This window comes from Nymphalis io, chromosome 19 (genome assembly GCF_905147045.1).
Source record: "Nymphalis io chromosome 19, ilAglIoxx1.1, whole genome shotgun sequence".
Lineage (NCBI taxonomy): Eukaryota > Metazoa > Arthropoda > Insecta > Lepidoptera > Nymphalidae > Nymphalis > Nymphalis io.
In genome coordinates, this window is record NC_065906.1 from 6,674,304 (window position 1) to 6,696,268 (window position 21,965).

Sequence of the window (21,965 nt, forward strand, 5' to 3'; positions counted from 1 at the left end):
ATCCTTTTGTGCAATGTATCCATTTCTGTTTCAATAGGATGCGTATGAATGAACTAACGTCACAACACTCGTATGCTTATTGGTGCGTGCTCCCCATTGATAGCGGTTACTGATAAACATCTTTACATTTTAAGGGGATCAACCCATGTTTGTAGGGAGGCGTGTCCCACAATAATCCACCCCTAATTGTGCAAACTTATAAAAGTAATAAATGGACCGCACGTATTTAGTTGGAGAAGTTAAACAGTTGCAAACATGAACTTGTCTTCCGTGCAATCGAGTCCAAAGTGCGGTAGTTCCGATTTTAGTATTGAGAGAATTTTAAGTGAAGATCGTGATCGAGAAGAAAGTAGTCAGGTTCCGAATTGGTTGTGTTGTACGCGTTATCAGCCTCCACGATTACCACGTTAGCATGTTCCTAGTATTTTATAATTTTTTTAATGAGATTGTTTTGTATGCGTATGTTATACAGTTTTCTTAATTGTCTAATTATAAATTCCTATATTAAAATGATGTTAGAAAGATATAATCCATAAACTTTTGTCTGCCTCGTTGGTTTAATGGTTAGAGTATAAGGCTGTGGATCCCGAAGCCCTGGTTCGGTACAAGTTAGTTGCAGTTAGTTAGTTATTGCCCGAAAAAAGTTTAGAAGGTAATGTAGTTACTCCGGCGAGAAAGATCGCTGTGGCCGAAATCTGTTAGAAGAACATCATTATCGTCACCATATCTCGTAAAGCCACAAGGCTCGTAAAGCCAGATGAAGTATTTGATTAGTACCCAGTAATGTTACTATCAATTATTTTTATTGTAGCCATACATCGAAAGGTTCTTTGCAGGTGCTCCTAACGCCTGCCGCGTACGTCGCTCTGGTCGGCATGCGAGAGTGCCATTCACGAGTGCGCAGGCGGCGGCATTAGAGGCTGCGTATGCGCGTGCTCCTTACCTTGCACCGCCAGCTTTGCGTGCTCTAGCTGCGGCATTGCAACTAAGAGATGATCGAGTAAGTAGACTATGTTTACTTATAAATGAAAATATACAAAAATCTGTCGAGTAACAAAATTGTTGTTGTCAATTTAATGACATTTTTAACTATAAAATGTAATTATTATTGTATGTATAACAATTGATAAATACGCAATTAATAATGAATTGGCAAAAAGTGTGCTGATTACTGTTTTAATTGGAATTACATTAATGATTGAATATTAACAATTTAATTTGAGCCGGATATTTTGTTTCTAAGAATATTATTTTACTTAGAATAGAATAACACGATAGTGTTTATTTAAGAAACTCCAAATGACATAATATTTTTGGAACATATTTAATTTGGTTTTTTATAAACTTATTGGATAAAATATGTTTTAGATAAAGATATGGTTTCAAAATAGAAGGGCAAGAGAAAGAAGAGAAAAAACTGGACCCATCACGCCTCCACACGCCGTGGCGTTACCTTCAACTGCTTCTCAAAGTAACACTGCTACTGAAGTTTGGAATCAAAGCCAAGATAATATCTCATTGGTCCTAAATAGTCGGCATTCTGAATTAGGTCAAAATTTAAACACATCACATAAAGCATATTTTTGTTCTTCTCTCAGTACTTCAGAAGAAGATTCAAATGAAAGTCGATGCGACACTCCAATAGACGTAGAGAACATTGTTGGATGATACATATTGACAATATATTCGTATTTTAGATAAATGCTGTGATAAGGATTTTAATATAAGAGTACTGTAATTATATTATAATTAAGTAAATGTATGTATTTTTACTTTAATTAGATAATACTCGTAATATAAATTAATAAAAAATATTTAAATCGAATACCAATATCTTGTTTAGATACGTTGAATTTATTAAACTAGGTATTTTTAATGTAGTCGTGTAAATCGGTAAGTTTTCCTGTTGTCAATATGTCTAGTTAGTCGTAATGAAAACATCGTAATATTATCTGATTAGATGGTCAATTACAATTTGACTTTAGGACCTGGTTACGACCGAGAATCTCGCGCAAATGATATAATGTTACATTATAAGATACCCTTTTATAATGATAGATTAAATTCAGAGAAAATTGAATGATTACTACTAAACTGTTTAATTAAATACATTACATAGGACTGTGATTTTATTTCATCTGTCCTTATGTAAGTACAACAACAACAAAAAAATGATACGGGTAATATTTTTTTACCAGGTGCTGTGGACATGTTTTTGATTGGTGGTTCACAAAAGAAGCGACAACTAAAAAATCAAGAAAAAAATCCTAAACTCGGATCATAAAATTAGGGTTTCATAAGATATTATTAATTGTGTTTGTTGGAAATCTAAAAAGTAAATTCTGAAAATTGAATCGATCGTGGATAAAATGAACATAAATTCGCAGTTATAAGATGTAAATGTATTTAGACAGTTTTTTATAGAATACCTGCAGAAATAACAGCATAAATAAAATATACACCATTAGATGCGGTTATGTTAATTGGTCTGGGAGGTAGTGTTGCATTTTAGGTAGTGATTTTACGCCGATTGCCATCATTTTCAATAGACCTCGAATGACTAATAAGTGAACCGAGCGTCAGCTGACGTACCCGCGATGGGTTTAGCTGTGGTAGGTTGCGAAAGTGGTAAAAAAAGACAAAAATCATGAAAAAAGTTTCAGCCGTCATACTATTACGTGTTTGAACCTGCAATAGTAGCAATCCTAATAAATAAAGGTTAATTCGAAACTCAAAATATAGTCTATTTTGGTCCTGTGAGGATCACTTTATGACTACCTATACAGCGTTTCTGAGGCATATGATGCAATGGGATATATTCTGAGATATTTTTAAAGATTTGGATTGTGACTTTTTATGTAAGCCTAAGTTTGATATTAAAGGGAAAGCTCTTCATGATGCTTCATACCTAAGTCAAAGAACGTGAATAGTAATGAATGAATAATATTTTTTTTATTTACATTAAATATTATATCACATTTTATGTTAATGGCATTTGTCTTTCATGAGAATGGTATTCAGTTCGATTTGTAAAAACAAGAAAATGCGTTAAACTAATACTTTTCGTCTCACGTCTTAAAATGTTATTATTTATTTACTTAAAATGAAAATTTAATGGATGAAAGGTTATCTATCTACCTTTATCTAAATTATACATCTATTAAGACGTTTGTAATAGATGTGTTTTAATATTATGCAATGTTGAGTACGGTTAATTTGTTATCAAGACCGCAATAGATCATGAGGAAATATATTTAAGGCTTTATTTAGTCTTACAAGACTCAGGAAAAATTTTTACACGACCACAAATAAACGCGTTAAGTAATTGCTCATAAAACTAATGTCACACCTTTGTAAGAGATAACAACCAAGATGAAACTGAAATAAATAAGGCTTAACAGTAGTATGATCACTTGTGACAGTCTTTCCCTCTACATAATGATAAAGTAGAATTGATTCAAAAGACAATACCATATTGTATGAATGAAAATATATATTTTTTTAATATCTATGTTTATAGAAATTATTATAGTTAAAACCGACGAGCCGGTTGCCGTGGTTGGTGGCTGCTTGCCTTTCACGCCGAAGGTTGTGGGTTCGATTCCTATTCAGGACAGATATTTGTGTGCATGAACATGTCTGTTTGTCTTGAGTCTGTGTATATGTAGTATATTTTTCATCAACTGTCTGGTTGAGATGGCCGTTTGTGAAAAATGTCCCAGGTTATTATTAGTATTATAGTTAAAAAAAAATATTGTTTTAAAAATATTATTATATTAAATCTGAAAGTGTTTTTATTCATACATGAGTAAATATAAGGAGATAATTAAAAAAATATTGGTTTTCAAGAAGAATATATATATATATATATTTAAGTCATTGTATTTAATTGAAATAGCTTCGTAATTTTATTGATAAAAAGAGTAACTACTGAGTTACTTGCCGGTTCTATTCGGTAGAATCTATATTCCAAGCTAGTGGTAGCTTGTAGATTTAATGAATTCCTATAAAACAACGAGCTTGTATAAGCAAACTTGATTAAAATATATTTTCATTTTATATTATATTGTTCTAAGCATATTTGAACTAGTTTAGGTAGGAAGGGTTAGGTGTTACGTATAAAAAATCGTATATTCTTCCTTGAGGTTCAACTTTGCTTGCTTAGTAACACAGTTTCTCATTACAAATTATATCGGATTGTTCCAGAACGAGTAGTGCAGACGATCAGTCGCTCTTGTTTGACGGAACAGATAACGTTTATTAATCATTCGCGAGACTATTGTCCAATCTCTTTGTAATTATTATACTATTGCGTAGAATAAACTTTTATCTATCTCATTATATTTTATGTAGGTACTTAAAAAAGCAATTACCTCATCGACGAAGTCGTAATTACGCTTTAGCATTCTAATTCGCAGTAACAGTCTAGTCTCAGTGGCTTGGTGACAGGGCTTTTTGAAAGTGTAGGTTGCGCTTGCGTTAATACGCACACTCGTGCAGTAGCTATAACAACTCATTTGCTAATTAATCTCCATCGAGAATGTCCGCCGGATCCGAGATTTGATCAGGGGCGCATTATTATTACTTTAAAAATCCGTAATATATTTTGGAGCGAAACTAGGAAATTAAGTAAGAGTCATGATTCATTTATTTGTTTTATTTCTCATGTTTAACTTTGAAAATTGATAAGAAACTTCAATTTCATTTAAAGTATTACGAACAATTCTTAAGAGGCCGCAAGTTCTGTTCGTGTATTTGGTCGTTCTGTCAAAGTATCTTCTTCCATTGCCGCCGCCTCGGTAGCTTTACTTAAGATTTCGTAATGTGTAATTTCTTCTTTTGGAGGACTTGTTTCGTCGAGGCTGTATCTGTGAATACAAATATATTATTAAAACGAGTCTAGTCGCCAACATTTCGTTCACGTGGATGCTCTAGTACCCGGGACGAAATTATGTATTGAAGTTGAGTGTTTTATAAAATTAAGTTAAATTACATTTAAGTTCCCATATAATACGCAAAATATGGTAGTTACTGCTTGGTTACGTGCCGGTTTTTCTGGATAGAATTTATATTCCGAACTGGTAATCGCTTTTAATTTAACTATCTTACAAAATAAAAATTTAAAAGTATTTATAAGACATTTGTCAATTCGGTTGTAGTCACAATTATTAATGAACTTTCTCATTCATGTAAGTACAACTTTTTATAAGTTCAACAAAGAGAATGTTTAGAGTAAAAAAATTAAATGTTGTCATTATTCCGGTGAAGATATGAGAATAATTAACTGGTCAACCTAAAGGTTAATTAATGTCACTTTAATCGGTAGCTTAATGATAAATTAGTCGTAAATTTGTTTTCTAAAACATCGATTAGAATTCTTCGATGATAACTATTTTAACTTTTAGCGTAGGTACATACTTAATTTGCGGTTAACGACCTCGTGATTTAGCCACATTATCAACGGTATTCAATTGTCTGATACGAGCTCGCTTATCTTAAAATCCCGGTTCTTCGAAATATCAGACTTAACTTTTGGCCTTGACATTCAGTATCAATTTAGTGTATGGAAATTCAGTATTCAAATTAATAGTATCAGATCATTTCTATAATTAAGTTAAATTAATTCATAACGGTTATCAACTCATTTTGTACATTTTTTTTAAACAGCCTGTAAATGACCCACTGCTGGGCTATGGCCTCCTCTCCCTTTTTGAGGAGAAGGTTTGGAGCTTATTCCACCACGCTGCTCCAGTGCGGGTTGGTGGAATACACATGTTGCAGAATTTCGATGAAATTAGACACATGCAGGTTTCCTCACGATGTTTTCCTTCACCGAAAAGCACGAGATGAATTATAAACAGAAATTAAGCACATGTAAATTCAGAGGTGCTTGCCCGGGTTTGAACCCACGTTCATCGGTTAAGATTCACGCGTTCTTACCACTGGGCCATATCGACTTCAGATACATTGTAATTATATAATTTTTTACACAATATCTAAGTTAATATGACAGACATCTATAGAAATATAGCTGTCTCATGTTGCGAGTAAGGTTGAAAAGGATAACAAGTTTTTCTGTTCTGTCATAGATGTTCAGGGATTACATAGGTGCAGAAGAATTGGCAACAAAATTATTAATATTAAATTTCTATATCATATTATTCTATTCTGCACGTGTTTCATGAACCGAATATTCACCTCGCCGATTGTTCGCACTTTCGATAGCGAATGTCGAGCGTTGACCACACACGACGAATATGCGATGCGCGTGTGATCCGACCGCTGCCGTCACGCGACCGATGCATGACTGACAAATGCGTATGGGATAAAATAATCAAATCCGGTTTTTATTTATTTTGCTACAAAAACTTATTATTTTATCTTAATTGGAAAGACGAAGAAATGACGACAAACTGGTTCGTTCATAGTAGTCTTAACAAGAAAACGGATCAAATTGTTGTGTTTTTAATAGGTCGAGCAAATGCGCCACCTGATGGTAAGTGGCCACCACCGCTTATAGCCTAATAACCATCGCTTGCATCACCAGCGCGCCACCAACCTAGGGAACTAAGATGTTATGTCCCTTGTGCCTGTAATTACACTGGCTCATTCACCCTTCAAATATATTGTATGTATAATAATGTCTCATCAGTCTGTGATGTAATAATATTGCCATTTCAACTAAATATGGTTTTTCGGAAGTAAATAGAACAAAAAAAAAAACATTATATTTATTATCTGTTATGTAATGAGTGTATCAAAAGTTATAACAACTCAAAACTCACTTACATTTTACATAACCACTGTTTTACTTTTAGTAGTAAGTAGGTAATTATGAAATTCCTAATAAAACATTTAAGGTTTTTCGAAATCCCCCATAGAATAATCCTATACTTTAACCGTATTAAGTACAAATTTAACGCGGGTAAAACACAGCAAGTCTTCAATAAAGAAGATGTCCCTAACAAATCTGATGGCATATTGTCACTTTTTTAAAAGCTGATACAAACTGGTTTTTTTTGTTAGCTTTGCGTTTAATTAATCTTGTAAAACGATTCCAAATGGCTTGTAAGAGTCCACGTGAATAAAGTTTATTTTGATTAAAGATTGTATAAAAAGGAAATTGAAACGTTCTTCTTAGTAGAAAAACAAGGGTGACATATTGTTTAGAGTTAGACGGAGAGGCGAGAACCGTACGCGGGGCGCGGGTCACAGGTTGACGACCACTGTTCTAGATATTATCGCTATCTATTTCGCGAACTTATTGCCAATATAATTATTACACGAAATATTCCGCTAAATGACTCCAAGAAAAATATAAACAAATATAACCTTACAATGGATATTACGGACTGTATGATTTTAAATAATACAATTTATGCCTAATTTACTTCGTTTTAATATATTAAAACACGATACAGGTACTACCATTAAAATGTTATTCTACGTGTAATATGTAACACGACTTTTCACTTTTATGCGTGTACGTTTTTCATTCCGGAGACGCTACGACATATACAATGTTATTGATTTGTCACACGACATATACAATGTTATTGATTTGTCACTCAAAAATAGAGAGATAAACTGACCCACAAGCCTTGAAGAATGCAGCGGCGGATGGATTGTGTGTGAGCGCAGTGAGCCGCACGCAGCGCATGCGCGTTGCCTGCGCTAGCCGCTCGAGTACGCTCATCACACGCTGTCCCAGACCGCGGCGCCTTCCTTCCGCCTCGATTTGCAACTCGTAACTGTTAAGCAATACAACATAAAATATTTAAATGCAGAGGCGGCTCATAACTTAGTACACGTGGATCTTGACCAAGGGTCGCAGATTCAAATTCGGGCAGGTACACTTGCTTAATTATGACTTAACCTACGTGACTCGGGTGAAATTGCGAAATTTGTAAACCAGCAGTCCATAATAGAACGCAGACTCGCAATTCTTAATATGAGATATTTCAGGGTTGATAATAAAAATATGATTTTTAAAAACTTATCTATGTTAAAACTATTATTACTATACTGTGGACACATGAGAGATAAATGAAGAAAATTATATCCACCCCTTATCAATGAAAAGAACCCTTTCTTGCCACACGGTACGGAACTAAGCAAACAACAAAAAATATTCATTTATGTTGCAAAAGGAGCCGCCATAGTATAGTCGAAAAACATCACTTGTTTTTGTTTTAGCTGGATCTTTACCTCAGACAATACACAGAATCAACGGATAATTAATTATGCAAACATAAAAAACGAATATTTTTTTAACTAAATTACAAGTTATATTATGTATTGCATTAATGAAGGGTAAACATTATAATTTCTTATTATATTTAAGTTAATGTTATTCAATAACCGTGAATTAAATAAGGTAAGCAAAATTGACAACTCAAAAATCTAGAAATATTTACCTTAAACATTACAATAGTGGAATTATTTATTTTGTCGTAATTTCATATTTCCTCGGTTTATATTTTGTTCATGCTTCATACAAATGATAAAATTGGTTCATAATTACTTTTACATCTTGACCCCTTTACATAAAAACATTCACATGAACTCATTCAAGATAATAAACATATTATCATATTTTTTTTATTGCTAAGCTGTACTCATGTAGGTATTCTAGAGTTATCATGAACTTGTATGCACGTAGTGCTGCTTGCGTGGAGGTGAACTTCATAAAAATATAATTGATAAAAGAATCCGTCAAGATATGAATAAACGAAAATATTTAGCATTAATTAATTAGTTACGTTGCGGATCCCCCTAAAAAGATTTAATATTTTGTAAAAAAAAAAACAACAAAAAAGTGCATTCAATTATTCATTAGAATATAATGATCGTAGTTCTAGTAATGAATATCAATAAAATATCAAAAAATACAATAAAATTCAAATTCCAACAATCACCATTTCGCACAACAGATATCAGAAATCAATAATAATGTTGACAATGTTATTGGTTATGTAAAAACGCTTCCCCGATCTCACCGACTCACCTATCCGAGTAAGTGAATGGCAAGTTCTGAACTGAATACGAAAACGTAGGTTACGCGCATAGTATAGTAAGAAAGAAAATCTATCAGTATTATCTTGTAGTCGAGTGTAGTGAAAAGGTCGTGTGCGCGTGCGGGCAATTGTTTCAGGGTGACGTCAGATGGGTCAGCCGTCAGGCGGGATGGGAGCGCGGACATCGCGGCGCGCCGCAATCTGTGTCGAACAGCAGCGGGATGAGCGCGCGGATGCTGTGGCTGGTGCTAGCCTGCGCTTCAGTGGCGCACGCAGCACGCATATTAGCCGTACTACCTACGAACACGAAAAGCCACTATGCGATGTACGGTCGCCTCATCGATGCGCTTGCCCGGAAGAACCACCAGTTAACCGTCATAACACATTTCACAATGGTATGTATTGCAAGATGTGTCATAATATTATCAATACGTATATTATACATATCATATTTATACGAACAGTAACAGCTAATTAAAAAAAATAATTGATTGAGTAAATAAAAGTAAATACAAAACCTTTAAGGTAATTAGTTTAAATTCCTTGGATGAATAGATAATATTTTAGGACATTTAAACAAAAAATAAAAACTATTTAAGAACCGTGGTATTTCAAAACGTATTGTTGAATTATTTAAAAATTGAAAAGTAATACATCACCGAGGTATTTATACAGTTGCGGCCAGTATAAAAACGTAGCATATATATGTAATGTGTAATTTTAATTTATTTATTGTATTGTATGTGTTATCGAATTAAGTAACCGGGTCGAAGGGTGAACTACAATTAAGGGACTATCTTTACTAGACCACTGTTCTCGCAGATAAAACAATGTTAGCTATTATAAATTACAACTTCCTATAATTACATATGTATTTCTAACATAATCTTTCTCAAGACATTGTATAAGTTCAACAAGCATAAGACACCAAATTTAGATAATAAAAAAAAATTAAATACCACAACTTTGATAGAAACAAAAACAAGTGATTATCAGGTTTGCGCAATTAAATATTCGGGAATAAAAGTGAGTTCGTGTGCGACAAGTGTGGTTTGCATAATTTTGTTCATAATCGATGAAAATAAGTTTAAAAGTTGAGGTTGTTACATAATTACTGGAATTATACGTTGATCATTTAGATTAATTAATTATTTGCATGATACTCCCATGATCTTATTGATATGATTAGATGAGTTAGTCAGTTTGGTAATAAGAAACTGATTTTTATAATGGTATTAGAATTGTTGACCTTACTTTAAATTAATATGTTTTTTAAAAAGGGTCTTAATGCAAAGATCCCACAAGAGTTCTGCCTTTTATTTTTAGATATTCACAAAAATAAAACGTTCAAAATATGGAAATAAGTAAATACATCCAATTTTTTGACCTGAGCACGAACATCCAACGTGATAGGGCAAACATTTTCTTTTAATTATTACTAAAGCGTCATTTTTTAAAGATTGCTCAAAGTTGTTGAGATATCATGCTATTTCGCATTAATTAAAGATTTCAAGTTCAACGACCGTGTTATGCTTATGTTACGTTATCGTCGGTTAAGAATGATAAACTTAATTAAAATAAATAGTTAAAATATTTAGAAAAAAAAACATTATTTTATATTAAAAAAAAATAAACATAATATGACAAGATCAGTTATATATGAATGGTTATTATTTATAAGACAAAAGGTAAATAGAAAATTGATGGATGGACTGTGTGTGAGATGTGCTATACGGGAGTAACTGAGGAATAATACAGAGGATGATTGGAAGGGTTAATCAACTGCACCTAAGTGATGATGAAAAAAAAAATGATAATAAAAGTACCGTTTTTTTTATAGAATAGGAAGGCGGACGAGCATATAACCTATATATAACCTGATGGTAAGTGGTCACCAAACGCCCATAGACATTGGCATTGTAAAAAATGACAACCATCGCTTACATCACCAATGCGCCACCAACCTTGGGACTAAGATTTAATGTCCCTTGTGCTTGTTTACACTGGCTCACTCACCCTTCAAACCGGAACACAACAATATCAAGTATTGCTGTTTTGCGGTAGAATATCTGATGAGTGGGTGGTACCTACCCAGACGAGCTTGCACAAAGTGCTACCACCAGTAGATTGTTGATGTGTGTTGGAAAACAACAAATTACATATTAGATAATATTTATTATAATTAGTTTACATATATTATAAACTTAGTAAAATCGAATATTATTTATTATATACTGCATTATCAACATTGTTTATTACTTTTATTCTCTTAAGTGTTGCGCTAATTAAAAGGAAATAACAAAATAAATGCGTACCTTACCAATAAACATTGGTTAAAGGAGTAAAACAGTGAAATTAATATTCATATATGTTTATTAGGTTTTTTTATCAATGTCGCGTATTTTCGAGAATTGAAAATATGACACTTAATGTCATTGTCAAAGACGCTTATTATATTTTTTCCCTTCCTGACAACAATATATGTATGAATGTATATTTGATAAGACTTTATTGTATAAAATAAACTTTTAACAATTAGATCCATGAATTGAATAGTTAGTCTGCAAGGTACTTCATAATTTTGATATAATATTCAAATATAGAATTTAACAAAAGCTAAAGTTGAGTTTCAGATCAACATTTGCTTAACTTGCGATAGTATAATAACCGTAAATTACTTTGAAGTACTAGCCTTCAATGTCTTATTGTTGGTCCAAAGGGCTACACTTCTCTCCTCTTGAGAGGATATGGAGCTTATTCAACTACGCTACGCTCAAATGCGGATTGATGGATCTAGGTGGCAGAATCTCACTGCACTCGCGTACATATAATGAGCCGAGCCGAGTACGAAATGAATTACAAAACGGTGTTGTTAAACCGGATTGAACCTTTAATATTCGGCTTTACGTGTTCTAACATAATATTTTAAAGAAGAAAGACAGAAACTTTGTTATTTCCATACAATAACAAAGTTGTCATTTGTCAGTATATGGAAATAAAATTACATGTATCATGATGTTACAAAAGAAGCCAGCTCAGCCACGCGTTGTAGTTGTGTTGTTAGCTGAGCCAAGACATCAGTGAATTAGAAACGACTTTATTTACAATATAATTGCGGGTCAAAAAACTATATTGAGATAATAATTATAACGATACCTTCCTTTTTTTTGCTACATCTAAACTCATTACGATAACATTCATGTCATTTAAATGTAAATTATATTTTTTCAACAAGTATAATTAATTCCCTATCATGATGTTTATACTAGTACCAAAACATTTTTTTTTTAGGAATATTTAATATGTCAATGATTCGATATTAGGGGCATTAAACTGTTTTAACATTTATTATCAAAAGGGTAAAGGAAAAAAATAGATATGTGATTGTATATATTGTTCAGAAAACATTAATATTGATGACGGAATACTAAAATATTTTTATATTAATTATCGGCGATGACGATGATATTTCATATAATATAACGATTAGTTTTTCTTACGGATGACATAATTCTTTACTAGGAGTAATTCAAAAGTGTCCCTTTAAAAAACGCTTTGTGAATCGCACGTGTGACGAATAGTAACGACTTTAACGGCTCGTTATTCGTAACCCAAAAATGATCAGCTACTGATGTACCATTGACTATTACTTGAATGACAGAACCCGGCATTAACTGTTATTGCATGTTATTTCAAGAGGAAACAACAATCGTATATATAACAATATAAATGGGTGCTTGTCGTGCTTAATGCGTTAACTGATCGTTCATAGTTGAACCTTAGTTGTTGTATAAAACCATGGCAACTATAAAAGGGTGTCCAGACTTCCTCATGAAACATTAGAGATAAATTGAAAAAAATCATCTATGACATTTTAGAAATATTCCTATTCTAAAGAATACAATAATATACGAAAGTAACGCATTGAACTGATGGAAAATATGTATTCAGACATTTACGTTATGACCTTTAGGGTCGCGGGGCGCGTTATCTGACGGCACGCGCTCTGCTCTCGACCATTTGTCTTGCCGCATTCATTAATATTAATAATAATATTGACAAAGTTCTAATTTTTTTTTCTTTGATCGACCTATACCAATGCTTCGTTTTTTTTTACAGAAAAATCCACCGACCAACATGGAAGAGATCAACTTAGCTGGCACAATACCTGAAATTACTAATAACCTAACTAAACAGGATACTTCCTTAAAACCAGATGCCGTACGAAATTTGGAACAAATTATGAAAGAATGCGTTCACGCTTGCGATGTTGTTTCGCAAAACCCAGCCGTCAAAGCGCTGGTAAATTCGTCAAAAACTTTCGATTTAGTCATAGTTGAAGTTTTTGGAAGCGAATGTTTTCTACCTTTTGGTATTAGATTCAAAGCTCCAGTTGTCGGGCTTCTATCAAGCGTACCGCTTCCATGGGTTAACGAGCAATTGGGTAACCCAGAAGGAACATCATATATACCAGCTTATATGATGGGTTTTGGACAAAGTATGAATTTATGGGAACGTTTTGTTAATACCATAGCCGTTATTTACTCCAAGATTAACTACAAGAATAAGTCTCAGCTACCTTCGCAGGTTTGTAATTTATTCACAATTTAGCTATTAAAATTATTACATGCATACATTTCATTATGTTCTAAATTGTTTTATTAATTCCAGACAATTGCCGATCGATTATTTGGTCCTGGGCCTAAACTGGAAACATTAGCACAAAACTATAGTCTAGTTCTTGCTAATAGTCATTTTAGTATTAATGAAGTGCGACCATTAGTTCCTGCTCTAATTGAAGTTGGAGGATTGCATCTTGACAACTCACAAATGTTGCCAAAGGTTAGTAATACAATTACTATCAAATTTTGCTAAGTCAGTTTACTGAATCAGCGGACTGTACTGAATCAGTAAAATGAATGCTACAGATCTATTGAATAGTAGACCTACATAACTTTACGATTATATGCTATTAATGAGGCATCACATACAATCTGCAATGGTTCCATTTTGACATGTTCATATCTGGTAACCTAAATTAAATATGGTACGGGCTTCCGGCTATCACAAAAGAACAATATTGCTCTAGGACCTAAGACCTTTCTAAAGAATATTATCTATCAATGTGCAGGAGGCTATATTTATGTAAAGACTTGTAAATGCACTTTCTTTCAGGAATTAAAGCGACTCTTAGACAACTCACACGAAGGCGTAATATACTGGAGTTTCGGGTCCATGTCGCGGATTGAAACTATACCCAGCGAGAAATTGGCGCAGATTTTCATAGCTATATCTGAACTATCTCAAACTGTTCTGGTGAGGATGGATCGGCAATTGCTTGCTAGGAATCTCACCGTACCAGACAATGTATATACTATGAACTGGATACCTCAATATAAGACTTTATGTAAGTTTTATCATTTAATAGAAAACTTGTATTCATTTGATTGCATATTTTGGCGTTACGTAAAATATGATAACCAAATTAATTTATTATAATGTTGACATTGTATGGTGTTTTATATATATGGTGGTATATATTTGGTATGTTTACGTAAATTAAATTCAAAATTAAAATCGTCGAAAAACGATTTTTGTTTGAGCAAAAAGTACCCAATATATAATAATAATAGAAACTCAAAAACATTTGAAAGGTTCTTTATTTTAAACTTGTAAAAAAAAATTGTTCATAAGGTGTATCGGAGCCACAAAAAAAATCTATTTTGAATGTCGCCGCTATCATTGTATTTGATTGAGAAAACACTAAATAAATGTTGTTAAACATAAAGATATCTTACAACGTCCTTAACTACTATTTTTATTGTTACGACTACGTTATTAATGGTTAATACATTAAGCAATACTTTGTTATTCTAATACCATCACGTCATTTATACGAATATATTTTTGCAAATATATATATATATATCCAGTTATCATATCATAAGTTATCATATATATATATATATATATATATATATATATATATATATATATATATATATCAATCTTATCAAAACTCGATAATTTACTTTTGCAGGTCATCCAAACGTTAAACTTTTTATATCTCACGGTGGCCTATTGGGAACACAAGAAGCGGTAGCCTGTGGGATGCCGACGCTAATGGTGCCCTTGTATGCTGATCAAGCCCTGAATGCACGCGCTATGAGCGATCGTGGCGTCGCTAGGATAATTTCCTTAAGGGATTCATGTACAGATACATGGAGAGAGACTTTTTACGATTTGCTTACGAATATTAGGTAAATTAATTTTATTGTATAAGTATATAATATGAATTATAAGCATATTGCATATATATGACGTAAAAATACATATAGCGATATATATAAAGAAAGTATATCTGTGCATGCATCATCTATAAATGACTGGATTGATTTTAAAGTAACAACTCAAACCCGCCGTACATACTTTTAGGGCGATATAAATTTAATTTGGCAGAATAAAATAATGAACGCTATTAAATTCACTGGCACAAAGCATAGCATTTAAAAAAATAAATGTTATTTCGTTCTAGAAACAAAAAAAAAATACATATACTAAATTTTCGATAACCTCAGTTATAAAGAAAAAAATGTGTACGCTCATTATATGCGGACGATAAATGCTTTCATGCGTTTATCTTTAAAAAAAATAAACAGAATTAATTGTCCAGTTGATAACTTAATTGACATTCAGTAATAAAAATCTTTGCTTATTACGGTGATATCATAGTCGGTTATTATTTGCAGGTACAAAGAAAATGCACTTAAATTGAGAGACGTTTTTCTCGATCGGCCGTTGCCGCCCCTGGAGACCGGAGTTTACTGGATAGAATACGTTCTAAGACATAGGGGGGCTGGGCATCTGCGGTCACCGGCTCTAGACTTATCATATACACAGTATCTTTTATTAGACGTGTTAGCCCTCAGTATAGCTATCACCTCATTGGCTATATACATACTTCATAAATTATTTAGATATTTATGTACACGTTGCATTCGGTGGTGGCCCAAAGACATAGTCTTAGAGAAGAGACTCTTCAGAAGAAATATTAGTCTATTTCATTGTTTCCTTTGGATATACAAGGTGAAAACGAATTAACGATACTTGGATGTAATTAACGAACGTTTTATTGTTAATTCGTTGTCCAACACTAGTATGTACGTTGTAAATAATAATATGTAAGATATTTATTATTTTCCCCTGTGACATATCAAATACAAATGATTATGTCAGTTTATTGAATGCAGTACAAGAGTGACATAGAAATAACCGATTCAAATATCTCGTATCTAAATGATTTATAAATGTGTTCCACAAATAATGTATGTATGTATGTATGTATTACGAAAATTAGTCATCGGATATTGTGTGATGTAACGGAGATTATATAAGTGATCGAATTAGATAATTAAAAAATAAATAAATAATTCCATTGTATTATTTTTCCGATTATATACAATATTATACGAAAGTCTTATTACAATTGCTTTTATATACATATATTTATTTATTTAAGGATATTAACAAGTAGGTACTCTTGCAAACTTTTTTGAAAAGTCATTTTACATGATTGTTTATTATTTTATAAGTCTAAACCTACATCATGAATCACAACGTCCCATTGGTGAAAATCGGTAGTTTTGTGTTTACCGCGTTCACACAAATCGAAGCACACATAAAAAAGCGGCGGGTAGACTTTGTTACATAATATGATTTAAATTTATTAATTAGTAAAGTTAAACTTTGACTCTTAATATATTAAAAAGTTTTAATTATTATATTAGTTTAAAATTAAAATTCTTTGTTTCGTGTCACTTGAGATAAGTAATCGATTTTTAAGGTACAGATTTTAGACAAACAGTTTATCAAGTTAAAATAATTGATTTGTATTAAAAAAGAAGACATGTTACTTTTAAGTGTGTTACAACTACATGAGTTTCGTAGGTTATATAAACATGTTCGATTATATAAATACATTCAATCTAATATGTTTATATGACCTACGAAACACACACGCAAACTCACACTTTCTCACTGCATACTAATCGTAAGTAACATTTAATCCTGTAAATCAACTATTGGGTGTAGGGTCTCTCCGGTTAAAGGATTTATGCTTATTCCTTTTCATTGCTATGCCAACGTGGACCGGTGTATATACAACAGTGACGCAGTAAAAAAAGGTACTTATCGTCACTACATCAATGCCAAGCCCAAGCTTAGTGATGTATAGCCCCTAGGCACTTTGACATTTGTGGCTCCCTATTCCATAGCGGTTAGAGTAAAATTATATTATTTTCGGTTGACCGGGCATAAATCCGGGGCTGGCAATGCAGATCTCATGGATATATAGTACAATAATTGGCAGATGTTAATGAAACATATGTATTTATTTGTTAGGTAATCCAAAATCTTGAATATTAAATTATAATATTACTCGTAAATAATATAAAAACTAAAAGTTTCAATTATTTTTATTATTATTATAATAATTAAATTAATTAAAGTTAAATTATTTTAAAATAAAAATTAAAGTAATAAGCATAGATATAAGAACCTAATGTGTGGATGCGAGCATTCATACATATGTGTTTGAGTATTAGAAGTATATCAATTCATTCACCTTACTATAATAATAATAATAAGGCATTTTCTTAAAACTCACCAATAGAGTACTGGATCACCGAAATCCATATCAAATCTAAAATGTGAAAATGCTTGAAGTTTGTTATTTTTATCCTTAGCTATCAGGTACCACGCTGTGTCATCCATCATTTGTTCCACTTTATCATCCTTGTTCCAGCCCCATGCACATGTTTCATACCTAGTAAATAAATAAAAAATTACATAATATATACAAAGTTCACCCAGAGAAACGCAATTGCGATCCAATGATGAAATGCTAACATACATTCTTGAAACCATTTCATGCCGTCATGATATGTACAGTACTTTTTTTATTTTGAAATTGGGTATACTGATTTATGTCTTGAATGTAAATATTTTTTTATATAAGAATGATTTGTATATAAAATTATTATATTTTTTTATATATATATATAAAATTTATAAATGTTACTAGTTTTTGAGAAGAAAATAATAAATAATCTGCTTATCTTTTCTAAAATCATAGTTAACATTATGCTAGCATAATATTAGTCTTTCTTTTAACATTTGCATGCATAATTGTTAATTTTTATTGTTATTTTAATTTAATAAAATTTAGAAGCAATATGTAGATTATTTTATAAAATATTTAAATGGGTTGGCTTCTATTCGGCTGCAAGAGTTTGGGGACACAATGTGTTGTGTATGGTAGTTTTGGTCCTTGTAACAATACAGCTTGATAACAAGCCATCCTTCCTTCTCCCTACTTCTTCCTTCTTGCAATCTAAAGAGTATCCAATCAAATTAATTAATTGATGTCAATTAAGAATTTTACTTACAAGGATTTCATGTTTCTTTCTGTCAGATTGATGGCCCAGTCCAAGACTTTTTTGTCAAGTTCTGATACCTTCTGGATGTACATGTCTATCTCTAAGTCCTTGTTACTATAGACAAGCAACTCCTTACACAAGGGAGCCAACTCTTTCAATTTGTTTGCTGAGGTAACATATGACATTCCATCAGCTATGCGACGCTGTTCTAACTTTCGCGCTTGACGTTTTTCTTTGCTTTTAGTAACTGAAGCAACTGTTTTTTTCTGGTGAATTAAAAGTAAATTCGTTTTGTTACATATTTTCTGAGCTTAAGATTAATGTATCTTACAAAAGATAGAATATTACCCATTGATTGTATGTTTATAAATATAATGTAAGTATTCTATTGGTTAGCATTTTTATATTTAGTAAAATACTTACTCCCATTTTTATTTTTTATAAAAATTCAGTAATTTATTTATTATAATGTTTAAATAATTTGTTATGTTATAATTTCCGTAAGAGTCGGCTGTTTACAGTAATTGATTTATTTTATTTACGACAATGGTCAACAATTATGATACGTCAAGCAATATACTAACTAACATACAGCGCTGATTGGTTAAAACTATATCAATTTAATGAAAATTACCAATAGACATAGATAGACATAGAGTATACGCGAGAACATCATAAATTAAAACGCCATAATAAAAGTAGTTTGACATGTCTTTTAAGCGTTCAAAATTGTTATTAAGTATAAACACATAAAACACATAATTAAAAAATTGTCATTGTATATTACATTCTTAGTTAAAAAAATGTAACTAACATATTTCTGTATTTATTTAATAAAATGTATGTATAATGACATTTTTTTTCAAAATACCAAACGTAGTAGCCGGGAAATTTGAATGAAAAACTCTTACATCATAAAAATCAATAACGAGATTTGGGAGTTATCATTGCTTCCACACATTAAACATATTAAAGCAGGTTAGGTAAAGAATTGTAATATTTATTTATCTACTACTACTGCGCAGCATTAGAGTTTGGCGATACGCCAATTTCCTATGTCCGTCAGATTATTCTTGAGAAGTGATAATTTGGTGTCAAGAAAAGGCAATAATATTTCATATTTTTGTCGCTGTATCCATACTTTAGTTAGAAACATGAAGTATGTTAAACTTTCTCAAACGGAGGACTTAATGCCGACGCTGGGATTAGGAACATGGCAGGTCAGTAAATAGTCAGTTTCCGTGATGAAATATTGTAACCACTGATATATGCCATATTGCATTTTTAGGCTTCACCAGAAGTAATCGAGTCAACAGTATACAAAGCTTTAGACTTAGGATATCGTCATATAGATACTGCCTTTAATTACAATAATGAGGAGGCTATTGGTAATGCTATAAGTAAATGGATTGATAATGGAAAAGGTACAAGAAAAGACTTATTCATAACCACTAAGGTAAAATACTATTTGTCGTTTATTTACATCAAGATAATAATTGCAAAGAAATTTATCTATATAAAAAATTAGATATTATAGCATTGAGTAACATAAATTTGTAAAATAACAAATGTGTAAAAATACAAAATAATGTAAGTAATATAATTTTAAACACAAAAAGGGTACATTGACCGAAATCCTGATGTAGTCTTGATGTAAGCTTACAATGTTTTGATTATTTGGGAATTATTTTTACAGCTTCCTCACGTTGGAAACCGTGCGTCCGACGTAAAGAAGTTTCTAGATCTTCAACTAAAGCGACTGCAGATGGATTATGTCGATTTGTACTTGATACACGTGCCTTTCGGATTCCATTGTAATCCAGAGACGTTGACACCCGTCGTGAAGAGCACTGGCGAATATGATTTGGACATGGATACGGATCATATAAGCACTTGGAAGGTGCGCTTTGCTTTGACCTTAGGGTAATTTACTTATTTAACAAAAGCAAAATAATTGCGATATCTTAATATAAATTTTTACTTTCGTAGTCCACAAACGATCAAAATGTGTTTTTATCAATATTAGGATGTTTGTGTATTTTTAACATTTCTTCTTAATGTAAATATTTTTTAGGCAATGGAAGTATGTCAAAAAGAGGGACGCATTCGTAATCTTGGTCTATCCAACTTCAACGAGTCGCAAATATCGAAGATCATCAACGCTTGTACAATGAGGCCCCAGGTGTTGCAGGTGGAACTGCACGCATATTTTCAGCAGTTAGACTTGCGCAAGTTCTGCTCTGATCATGATATCGTAGTCACAGCGTATGCTCCTTTAGGAAGTCCGGGCGCGAAGGACCATTTCGTTAATAAATATAATTATAGGTGAGTTTCTCGTTTGTAATTAAATATTGAGTAATGTTCCTATTTTAAGCATATTATTTTTTCAGTCCTGACGCATTTCCGGATTTACTGGGTCACCCAGATGTAAATGAAATAGCGAAAGCTCACCATAAGACACCAGCTCAAGTGTTATTAAGATACTTGGTGCAACAGAAAGTTGTAGTCATTCCGAAAAGTACTAGCGAGAAAAGACTTAAGGTAATTTATATTTAATAAATAAACATTTCTTACTTTTTAAATAATATTTAAAAAAACATATTTTCAGGAAAATTCTGACATATATGATTTTGAGCTAGCACCCGCAGAAGTGAATCGATTGAAAAAAATAGACCAAGGGGAGAATGGCAGAATTTTCAATTTCTTATTTTGGAAAGGTGTAGAAAATCACCCGGAGTATCCATTCAAATTAGGTTCAGCAGTCAATTAAATTCTTAATAATATCTTTATAAAAACGCATAATTTGTTAATTTAAAAGTTTTAATTTTATAGACACTGCCAAGTTTGAAATTTAGTTTTAACTGAATTATTATAACAAATGATTGAATTTTAAATACAAGAATTTTGCACTGTTTCTATTCTGTTCTAGTTAAGCTAATGCTTAATTAGAGGTAATCCTCTATATTACTGGTATGTTATTATTATAACGTTAATGTCATCTACTCGGTATAACTGGGATGAGACAATAAATTCACATAATGTCAGTATTCGTGATAAAGTGAAACATTGTGAGTATTTGTTTTACAAACGGACACATAAAATGTGCTAAGTGCTGCTTATTTTAGTTTTTATTGCGGAGGACCATATGGGATGTATCATATCACATGAGATTCTCTTACCAAGTAATGTGGTCAGTCAATGGAAGTTATTTTAGTCATTACAATATCTATGATGTAAACAAAGTATTATCTTTAGATGAATAAGGTATGGTAGGTCTGACCAACTGTTAACATTAATAACTAAATACTAGTGACGATTTCTCTCAATTAAAATAATAGAATGAGTATGTTCGCAAGTTTCCTAGTATCTTTTGACTCAATATGTATAATTTAGTAGAACTCAAAAAACTTGTCTGATTATGCTTATATATTATTGTAAGCGCTTAGTTGACCATTCCTTTTAAATGACTAAAAACAAATGTGTCATATTTTCTTCATAATTGTTGTTCTGA

At 32.0% G+C, this 21,965-nt stretch overlaps 3 protein-coding genes across 3 annotated transcripts; 2 read left to right on the top strand and 1 right to left on the bottom strand.

The window, feature by feature from the left end:
• Positions 1 to 4,642: 4,642 nt before the first annotated feature.
• On the bottom strand, positions 4,643 to 19,057 carry LOC126776020 (N-alpha-acetyltransferase 40). The gene is made up of 5 exons (XM_050498273.1): positions 18,878 to 19,057; positions 18,464 to 18,720; positions 17,683 to 17,841; positions 7,593 to 7,751; positions 4,643 to 4,868 (listed from the first exon to the last, which is right to left on the bottom strand). The coding sequence occupies exons 1-5, from the start codon at positions 18,881 to 18,883 to the stop codon at positions 4,727 to 4,729; spliced, it is 723 nt and encodes a 240-aa protein (XP_050354230.1). The 5' UTR covers positions 18,884 to 19,057; the 3' UTR covers positions 4,643 to 4,726.
• On the top strand, positions 9,107 to 16,447 carry LOC126775971 (UDP-glucosyltransferase 2-like). The gene is made up of 6 exons (XM_050498208.1): positions 9,107 to 9,412; positions 13,137 to 13,604; positions 13,689 to 13,859; positions 14,193 to 14,424; positions 15,058 to 15,277; positions 15,767 to 16,447. Exons 1-6 carry the CDS (start codon positions 9,239 to 9,241, stop codon positions 16,116 to 16,118), a joined length of 1,617 nt encoding a protein of 538 aa, XP_050354165.1. The 5' UTR covers positions 9,107 to 9,238; the 3' UTR covers positions 16,119 to 16,447.
• A 321-nt stretch (positions 19,058 to 19,378) lies between the features above and the next one.
• On the top strand, positions 19,379 to 21,947 carry LOC126775994 (1,5-anhydro-D-fructose reductase-like). Its single transcript, XM_050498241.1, has 6 exons — positions 19,379 to 19,674; positions 19,743 to 19,910; positions 20,151 to 20,354; positions 20,529 to 20,779; positions 20,845 to 20,995; positions 21,063 to 21,947. The coding sequence occupies exons 1-6, from the start codon at positions 19,510 to 19,512 to the stop codon at positions 21,222 to 21,224; spliced, it is 1,101 nt and encodes a 366-aa protein (XP_050354198.1). The 5' UTR covers positions 19,379 to 19,509; the 3' UTR covers positions 21,225 to 21,947.
• The last annotated feature ends 18 nt before the right edge of the window (positions 21,948 to 21,965 follow it).